This window comes from Vicia villosa, linkage group LG3, assembly GCF_029867415.1.
Source record: "Vicia villosa cultivar HV-30 ecotype Madison, WI linkage group LG3, Vvil1.0, whole genome shotgun sequence".
NCBI classification, from domain to species: Eukaryota; Viridiplantae; Streptophyta; class Magnoliopsida; order Fabales; family Fabaceae; genus Vicia; species Vicia villosa.
Genome location: NC_081182.1, coordinates 77312184 through 77323024, shown reverse-complemented (window position 1 = coordinate 77323024; position 10841 = coordinate 77312184). Strand labels below are relative to the sequence as shown.

General features: G+C 32.7%; 1 protein-coding gene across 1 annotated transcript; it reads left to right on the top strand.

The window, feature by feature from the left end:
* Positions 1 to 7458: 7458 nt before the first annotated feature.
* LOC131656132 (uncharacterized) lies at positions 7459 to 10356 on the top strand. The gene is made up of 6 exons (XM_058925896.1): positions 7459 to 7980; positions 9162 to 9290; positions 9376 to 9496; positions 9585 to 9666; positions 9787 to 9940; positions 10046 to 10356. The coding sequence occupies exons 1-6, from the start codon at positions 7720 to 7722 to the stop codon at positions 10169 to 10171; spliced, it is 873 nt and encodes a 290-aa protein (XP_058781879.1). The 5' UTR covers positions 7459 to 7719; the 3' UTR covers positions 10172 to 10356.
* The last annotated feature ends 485 nt before the right edge of the window (positions 10357 to 10841 follow it).

Genomic DNA, 10841 nt, shown 5'->3' with positions numbered 1-10841 from the left:
TCGACCTAATTGATCAAGAAAGTTCAAAAATCAGTTTTTCTTGGTTCTAACTGTTATGCAATCATATATATTGTGCAAGGGTAATTATTCAAGCAACACCAACGACTGAAAGATACACAAACGCTTCTCATCTTCGTTCTTCATCATCTCCAACAAAATTACACATAATCATTCTTGCGTTGCGGGTTAGTGATGAGTTCGATAACGTCCATGGAACGGAATTGAAGATTCCTAGTGGGTGAAGGTTTGTGGGGTTTGTTGGTGAATAAAATCTGCGGGTTTTGTCCTCCACGACGGGTGGTTCTTGGGGGTTTTTATCAAGAGGCGTTCATTGAGGATTCGGCTGAGTGTAACGATTGAGGAACGGGGAGTTCAAGGAATCAAGACACTGCAGAAGGGAATCAAAGTGAAGCTCTTGGATAACCTTGATCTTGGTCAAGATTAAGGGGGAAGAAGATTCAAAGGATCGACATAATTGGTTTATCGTTTATCGCTTTGTTATCTTCTTTGTATATACTACTTTCAACATTAATGAAAGATTACCCAATTTCAATTTGGAATTGGGGGCAGACGTAGTCGTAGCGAGGACGATCGACGAACTGCCTAAACAAATATCGTGTTCTTGTCGCTTTTACTTTTTCATTTACATTCTGTTCATAATTGGTATAATTGCTAAATTGATCAATGATTCAAATGTTAAAATTGTGAATTAAAAGTTCTGCATAAACATCACAATTCACCACATCTTGAATTAGCATCAATTTGAATATTGTCACCAAGTGTTTGTCTATTTGCTTAATCCACCTTACTGCATTGTAAATCAAAGTTTGTCAATCTAGAAGTTAATTGATATTCAGTTGTGACACGTATTGATTCGATAGCATATCTCCTTATCCGGAATTTCGAATATCTTGTGGTTTTGTAACACATATAACCCTTTGCAATAGCGGTCCGGAATAGACGCAAGTCGATTCAGAACCGCTTTCGCTATAGTCTGTAAAAATCCCGGAAAAACTGTGTTGGATCTATTCACCCCCCCTCTAGATCCTTAGGCCAGCGTCTAACAAAAAAAACCTAATTATAATCCCAATATTAATTTTATGGTTTACTAGTTAATGGTTAATTAAAATTAAATAATTAATTAATAAAGGGTTAATTAAATTAAAGTAAATAAATAAATAAAACTTAAAGAAAAAGAAAACCAAAAGAAGGAGAAACATAGCTGGGTATTGGATCTGGTGCGGCAGGTATTGGAAGGAGCACCATAGGCGTCACTCTCTGGAGCCTTTAGATTTGGCTTTGATGATAATCCAACAGTTGGCGCTGGGGGGTACACCGTGATCCTCCATGAAGTGATAGCACTGGATCTGCCTGCAGGGTTATCGAAGAAGAAAAACGAAAAACAAATGCAGGGGACCAGTATCAAACCCGCGTCCCTATGCGTGAAGGCCTCAGGCACGCTTACCTCTACCACTGCGCCAACTTTCTTTTCTTGTCTACCAAATCATAAACATTCTAAATAAAAAACAAATTATTCTGAGAATTCAAACAAAAGAATACGCGCCCAGGCCTGTTCTTCCTCCTTCGATTTTCTCACGAACCCATTGGACCCATTAATTTAATCCAAAATCGCCTCTAAATAAAATACCCAATTTGAGGAATATGAACCCTAACAATGGCATCTTGCCATGTCGTGATGTTGAGGGATGAGTTCCGACGTGCTTCAGTAAACGATAGGGCTCGTATTATGTCCAGAGAGTATCAGGGAATTGATTGAGATGATTTATTTAGAATGAATCGAACTGGAGCTTTATCTTCCCCCTCCTCCTTGTCCACGGTTTTTCCAACTTTTTAGTAGGATTTCGGAGTCTCTGCATCCGTCCCTAAACACATAGAATCCTTGTACATATATAGGGGGTGGATGTTAGGTTAACTAACTGAATCAAATCCTTCAAATTTGGATGATTGCAATTTGACTTTGAATGGATATTGAAACCTTCCTTTTTAGTCCTCCATCAAGCTCCAATAAATCTAAATTCAATCTCACATGATTCTTGCATAAAAAAACCAGATTCTATTGGCTTATAGAAAGATTCAAAACACCTTTTTTTTTTATTTAATCCAATTATTTCATATTTTAATGATTTATGCAATATTTAAAATGAATAAAAATTCAAATCAATATTAAAAAATCATAAAAATAAAATAATGGAATTAAAGGCTTTCCTTAATGTCATGGGCATAATTAAAATCCAAATGATAGGCCCATTAGTAAAAATCCTATACTTCTTTGAATTAATTTTCATGCCTTTCCTAAAAATAAACTCAACTTGCATCAATAATATCTTGCTCAATTTTGATCATATGGAGGTGAACTAAGACATTTTGGAAGGCTTAATGTTTCCTCTAAATGACTCTTTTGGTTTCATCTCAATTCAATCTTCCATGTTCATGTATCACTCTTTGAAAAAAAATGACTTTTTGTTGACTTTCAAGAGGACCTGTAATGTTTTGGCCTATATCTCTTATGTGGAAGCATTTCTGGATCTTGGACCCAACATCAAAGTTGTAGAGAATTGAATTTCCTTGAGGATGAGATTTGGTTGAGGAATTTCTGATAAAGTATGAGAGAGATATGATTAGTCAAAGTCAGGTTGACTTTTAGTTCAAAAACCCTAAATTTGTAACTTTGAATTCTGTTGATTTCTGATCTTTCCTTGATGAATCATGATCAACCTTTGATCAAATGATGAATGGGACTTCAAAATATTTATGTTGACAAAAAATCAGGAGTTTTGACTGTACTTTGACCACGGTTGACTTTTAGGTCAAACTAATCGACTGTTGATTATTTGGGTCATTGAGTGAGCAATCTTTTGAATCAGGGCTTGAAACTTGGCATGATGGTACTTTGAATCATATGAGAGATCATGGAATCCACTTAAGGTATCAGAAGTTCAAATTCCTTTATTAAATCAGAAACCCTAATTTAGAGGCTGTTGTTTTAGGAGAGAGACTGTCTGCTTCCTTCTTGTGCATTTGAAAGTCAGATGAACTGAAATATGAATAAATATGATGGGAAAATTTTGGGGTATGACATTCTCCATACCTTGATCTCTATCAATATTGTTTCCAAAGCAACCCCCATTACAGTAGGACCACACACCATACACGGTTTCGGTGACAGCTAGTTTGAACAATATCAATGTTACAATTGAATATTATTCTTGATCTATAATCAAAGCTCAATCAAATTCATCACAGTAATTACACAAGCATAAAACTTACTAACTATTCCGCTCTCTTAACACTATAATAACTTTAAGTGTATAGAAAATTTCCTAAGAAGACAATGAGTAAGATAGAAGAGTGATATTTCATTTTTCTTGTGTTGCTTAGAAGTGAAAAAAATAAGAGTTGGCCAAAAAGGAAAGAATTTAGGGTCTGAGCACCTCCCTAACCAATTAACCAACGATACTAATAAATTATGACAACATTTTAGGAAATAAAATGACAAACTTGAGGGCTTAATCAATAAAGAGGGTTCCTAATCAATTATATGATGAGTTTGCTCTATAATATATTATACACGTGTTTAAATCGATTAGAGAGAAAGTCTTTACTTCCTAATTGATTAAGTTTTCTTCTTAATTGATTAGCTTTAGATCAAAATTTATTTTAAGATTATTTTAAAACTAGATGAAGTTTATAAAACAATTTAAATATGAGTGTGAAATAGTTTAGTACTTTTAGAGATACTCACGCTTCTAACAAACTCTTGATTCTAAAAATGTAAAAACAATTGAGGCATAGGTTCAAAAGCAAAATTTTGGAGATTCACTTTCATTGAGGTTGTTCTTAAAGTTTGGTTTTGATTGCGCCAAAGATCGAAACCTTCTTTCTTCACTTTTTGATTTACTTCAATTTTTTCTTTCCTGACGATGCTTATGATTAGTTGGCTTTATCCTTTTTTGTCCTTATCAAACCCAAAAATGAAATCATAACACATACAACCACATTCTCTTGTTTTTTATGATGAAAACATATTTCTCAAGGAGGTGATAAAATAGAAATATTAAGATTAAAATATTATATTAGTTAGCTTCTCATCATAGATAAAGAGAGTATACTTTTCCCCCTTGAGAGTGTACATATCCCTCCTTTGGCATATTGAAAAAGCATGGATAATGGAAAAGCATATGAATATCACATATTTCACATTGAGAAGAGCGAGATAGAGAGAAGAAGGATAAGAAGCACTAAAATCATACTAATCAATGCATGATTGGTTTAAAACTCCTAACTAAGTTGTTATAAAAAGAATATTTCTTTCGGAAGAGCTTGTGAAACAATATTTTGTAGGTCAAAACTTTGATCAAGACATCAGCTTTTGATGATGACAACTAATGATGAATCAAGAACAATGATTAAATAGTTAAAGATGCAAACATAGATGTTATGGTTTAAGCAAAGAAAGCAAATCAAACCTAAGTGTTATAGTTTGTGGAAATATTCAAAGAAGGAAAGTAAAATGGAAAGTATCCAAAGACTCAAAGTGATCTTGAGAAGTGTCAACACAAAGGTAGTATCCAAAGACTCAAGGTTCGTATTTGTAGAAAGGAGACTAACTGCTTCAGTCCACCGTTGAGAAGGAATATTGGCCACTTCATTCTCACATATATATTGAAGAAAAGACACAAAACCCATATCTATCATCTTGTAATATTTGGTTGAAGCTCAACCATCTTTTCCTTGTATAAGGAGGTTCATGAGTCTTTCCTACTAAAGCTCTCAAGTATTATTGGAAACTCTCAAGATCAAATCTTGGGGAAATGAGTAGGTCCTTTTGATTTGACTGAACCTCTATAATTTTCTGGGTTCTTCTTCTTCCCTTAACTATTTACTTTCCACTATTTATTTTCTGATCCTTATTCTTTTAAAAAAAATTTAAACTCTGATTTTACTTGTCAAAAGTTTTCAAAACCAAAATTTTCCAAACCACACACTTCACCCCTTTCTTGTGTGTGAAGTCTCAAGTCCAACAAAGGTTTATTAAAAATTTCTATCAATTGATTATATGAAGACATAAATTGAATTATGAAATCCCTGCTTCGACGTAATCCCTTTATCAAGTTCTGCCTAACCTCAATGTGTTTTGACCGAGAATGGATTACAAGAATAACAAGATTCTTTGTGAGTTTTATGGCACTAGTGTTATCACACTTATATATGATAGTTATGAGATTAATTCCATAATCACTTAATTGTTGTTTCATGTAGATTACTTGTGCATTACAACTATCCACAATGACATATTCATCTTTAATTATGGATAAGCCACACTTCCTTGTTTCTTGCCTTGCTTGGAGACAAGCGAGTTACCGAGCAAATGACATGTACCACTGATACTTTTCTGATCTAATTTACGATAAAAAAATCAAAATCAGACTACATAACTAAAGCATAATTAGTCATTTTCAAAGTTGCATGTCTCTAATACATTAAGGGGAGACTTATTTGTGATTTTTTTTGCTTGTCCCTTAAGCTTTACTTTAAATTTAGATTCATATTTAACTCTCCTCTTCAATTTCACACCTTTAAGGATCAAGTTTTTTATTCGTGTTTAGAATGCACAATTTAAAGTGTTTGCGTTTGAGTATGAACATTATGCTTTAAGTTAATAAGTCGAGTTTTGTCGAACAAGAACCATAATTAAGATTGATTCAAGTCATGCCAAAAGTAGATTCTCAAAACATCTTTGAAAACTTGAGTTTTTGAAATTTTGGAAGTTTGATTCGAATCACGCATTTCCTTGAGTCAAATCAAACAAGGAAAAAAGGAATCAAGGTTTTGTAGCAGTATGTGAGTCGAATCACAACTTGCTTTGATTTGAATCATGATCACTGTGAGTCGAATCATAGGTTGTGCATGAGTCAAATCATAAACCCTTCTTTTGCCTCTGCCAAGTTTGAGTTGAATAATGACAAAGCCATGACTCAAATCATGGCTTTTGTGGGTCGAATCAAGCATTATCCTTTATTCGAATCACAGAAAATGAGCCTCTCTTTAAGTGTAGATCTTATTCCACATTACTTTTCTAACTTGACTCAAATCACAAAATGCTCTTGACTCGAATCAAACATGAACTTTTCACTAACTTTTGTGTTTCATCTCTGGCATATATAAATCATTTTTATCTCTTAATCTTTTATAATGTTAAAAAACACATTCTTTCATTGATGATTTGAAAACTCACAAACTACTTGTTCTTTCATTTTTAAAGAATTTTGAATTTTTCTTGAACAATTTGCAACCGCTTTATTTAATATTCTATCTCATTCTTTTTTCATTTATACATGGATCTGAATCTTATCATGAAATATTCATGATTGATTGAGGAGTTTGGTTTTGAATTTAACATTTCTTTACAAATTTGCTTAAGATTTCAGAGACTTACAAAGGGTGCGTTTGATTTGCTAAAAAACGAGGTACTGGAAAGGACAACTTTTTTTGTACTCTGTTTGATGCAGATACTAATTATGGTACCGGACAAAAAATATGGCAAGGTACTTGACAAAACTATAATTTCTTGTCCCCCACTAAACCATAGGACAACTTTTTGCTTTTTTGTCCCAAGCACTAATTATCAACAAAATATCAAAAAATTAATTTTTACTCTCTTTCTTATTATTTAATATTTTAATTCATAAATATAATATTAATATGTTATATATCAAAAAAATGTTATAATAAAAATTATACTATTTTTATTCGGTTCATTGACATATCAAATAAAGTAGAGAAAAAAAATCTCAATTTATTATTTTTCTTCTCTTCTCATTATTTAATATTTTGATTCAAAAATATTAATAAAAAAATATTATATAAGAAATTATATTATTTTGTCTGCTGCATAAACATATTAAACAAAGTAGAGTAAAAAATTTATTTCTTCATCTTTTTTCCTCCTTAATATTTAATATTTTCATTCATAAATATTATATTTTATATATTAATAAATAATATTATATTAGAAATTATATTATTTTGTCTGATGCATAGACATATCAAGCAAAATCAAGAAAATAGTTGTCCAGTCCAGTAACTATCAAACACAATACAATATAAAAAGTTGTTTTGTACTGTTCTGTACTGTCTAGTAGTGTTCTGTCCAGTACTTCATATTTTGCAAATCAAACGTACCCAAAGAGTGTGTGGTGTTGTGATCGGTTATTATTATTATTATTATTATTATTATTATTATTATTATTATTATTATTATTATTATTATTATTATTAATAATAATAATAGAGATCCTCTTATGTAGCTCCAGATTGAATCTAATATAAATTTAGAATGATTGACCTGACTTACTCTTTTAATACAATATAATTGCCATTTATAGTTATTGTAACAACCAATTTTGTTTGTTAAATATACAAAACATTACTTAATCAACACGCCACTCCAAACACAAACAACTCTTCCTCTTCCTTCACATCGCAGCGCGTGAACAACAACAAAAACATTTCCATAACCGCCACCAACTACCCCATCTCCCTCAAAATCTCTCACATTCACACAAAACAACAAAACTAAGGTTGGTCAAATTAACGTTAATAAAAGCGTGTGTCCCACGCTACAATATAAAACACAAATCAATCATTCATAGGCATAACGTTATTGCAGAGACTGTTGTGATTCCGTTGAATTGATAAATGACGAATAATGGTGATACGAACGAGTTGACTCAGGGAAGCGAGATGTACTCGCCGATAACAAATCAAGCATGGGGTGCACTGTTGAATTTGATGGGTTTTTTTTACCAGTTTTTTTCTCAGATTATTGGATCCTTCGCGCATTTTCCTTTACTCTCTTTTTCTTCTTATAAATCATTCAAATCTCTGCCCAATCTTGATCATGATTCCGATCTTCAAATCGCCTCCGACGCGGATCACCGCCCGCTCAAAAAGCTCACGGTATCATATCATCCTTTTACCTTCCATTCCTTTATTATTTGGTGCTATATGATTCAAAACACGTTTTATTAATTAGATATAATTGGATATAATTACATGAGATTTTTGTTATGGGTTCATATTGCTGTGGTAGATTAGATATAATTGGATATCAATTACAATTAGTTCAATGTTGTTTAAGGTTTTTTACTAGTTAATTATGATTAGTTAGAAGCTGGTTAGGTTAGTTACACTGTCTGCATCAACTTCTTTGTACTATAATGCCAAAAAAATTTCACTCAAAAAACTAGTTCTCAGCAGTTCTTGTCAAAATTGAGGTTATGTTATAGAAACCAAACATGAAACACATGTAGCACCTCTTCCATCCCGTGTCCTCAGATACCTTAGTGTGTGCCTAATATGAAGCTGCTAGTTGTGGCTTCTGTGGTTAGTAGCCTTGGGATGCAAGAAACAGAAAATCGCAAACCCAAAAGATGTTTAATATAGCTAGAATCACATTTAACCGGAAACAAAATCAATTATAACACAATATGAAACCACACACTCAGCAGTTGTGTGGCAAAATGCGCCCGGTCCACCGGATATGCTTGTTTTGCCAGCACTTTTTTGCAGATCGGACCAAGAATTTAGGCCTGCATCCTCTAATGTGTTTGTTCCGTCTCACTTCATTTTTCTCTCTGGTGCGGATGTTAGCATAAATTTTTTAATTTTTAGACTTAAAATGCGTAGTGTTCGCAAACCTTGCCCACTCTCATTTTTTTTTTCGGAGCAAGCCAAGATTTTGGGTCCACACCCTCAACTATGCGTACCCCGTCCCGTTTTTTTGCAGGACAGGCCTAAATGGGACGGACATGCTTGTTTGTCAGTCCTAATCAGTAGCGTGCATAATATGAATTCTCTTGTTGTTGTTGATGTGATATAAAATATAATCTAGAGGTATTCTTCATTCGTTTGCTATTATCATATTTGGTTGAATAAAATCACAGAATTAGGTGCATATTTTCATGATATGCATTCGAGATGAAACTATAGCTGTATCATGTTTTGGCTTCTTATGATGGTGATTGTTCTGATATTCTTGTTTTTGTTTTTAGATTGCAGCATCCTGAACTAATAATATCTTCATTATGATTTTCTACTGATTTTAATTGTACATTCTGATCTCACATATGCACTTGAAGGTAGTGCTTGACTTGGATGAAACACTGATATGTTCATATGAGACATCAAGTTTGCCAGATACGCTAAAAACTCAAGCAACTCAAGCTGGTTTAAATTGGTTTGAACTCGAATGTGTATGCGCTAACAAGGTTTGTTACTTGATTACTCCTATATCTGATTCCATTTATTTTGATAAAATATTAAATCTTCACATGGGAATATTGTGCCTCCAAGGAAGTAGATGGAAAACCAAAAATCAATTATATCACCGTCTTTGAACGCCCCGGGTTGAAAGAATTTCTAAAGCAACTAAGCGAATTTGCTGACCTGGTTCTGTTTACTGCTGGTCTTGAAGGTTTGATCCAAAATACTATGCTGAATCTTTGTTTTATGGAAGCTCTTTGCTATATTTTTGCATGATATTGATCTATAAATTATCACAGGTTATGCTAGGCCACTTGTTGACAGAATAGACACAGAAAATCGGTTTAGTCTACGACTTTATCGACCCTCAACTGTCAACACGTAAGTACTTATTCATTTTTTTTCATCAGTCTATATGCATTGTTTCTCTGATACGAACATACATATTCTCCTGACTTTCTCTGTTCCACCTGTATTCTTACAATTGTTGAATGCTTACAGTGAAAATCGGGAACATGTAAAAGATCTTACGTGCATATCAAAGGATCTAAGTCACATTGTTATTGTAGACAACAATCCTTTCAGCTTTTTATTGCAGCCAGACAATGGAATTCCATGCGTGCCATTTTCTGCAGGGCAACCACATGATACACAGGTGCATAGATATCTCCGTGCTCTCGACGATTCTAATCAACAAATATGATTTGAGATGAATTATTTAATTAACTTCTCTTGTGTCTTTATTATGTGTGTTCATCAGCTTATAGATGTGATTCTTCCGCTTCTCAAACACCTATCTGACCAGAAAGATGTTAGACATGTGCTCCATGATGCGTTCGGTATGCCTGAATGGTTCCAACAACATGGTTTTCCAGTTCCAAGTTAACATCATTGGAAGTTTTTTTTTTTAATTAAGCTCTTGTTGAGTTTTTGTCTTAAGAATAGCCAGCTTATCATGCAACTCCATAGATTTTACTGTATACAGTCAATTTTGTTCGTGGAGCATCCATAGATTTCAAATGCTGCTTCTTGAATCAAATCAATTTTTGATTCTTGTTTACAGGCTTCAAATTTAGTATATCTCATTTCTGTCTTAATCTTTCGATTTCTAAGAAAAATTGGGTATTGGTAATCTAAATTTTTTTTAGCTAAAAATCATTCTAGCCAAGATTCTTACTCAGATATTTTCAATCAGCTCAAGATTAATTGTAGGTTTATTGCTTTGTTTAGTGAAAAAATGTCTTCATATAAATGGTTTGCTTGTGTCATTGGATTTTTCTATTGTATGTGATCAATATTAATTTGTATAAATACATATATCTAAATGATTGACATAGTTAGATATGTTCATGCATCAAAAGCCAAAATTATGGTAATAGAGTTCTACATTAAAGATAAATAATTTCATTTATAAATAATAGGATACTAAACAATCTAAACTTTACTACTTCCTATGTTTTTTATTAAGTATTGGTTTTTAAAAACAATGTTCACTTTTTTTCTTTCAAAATTCAAAATAATATTAATTACTATTTTGTTCAAATTATCTCTGACTA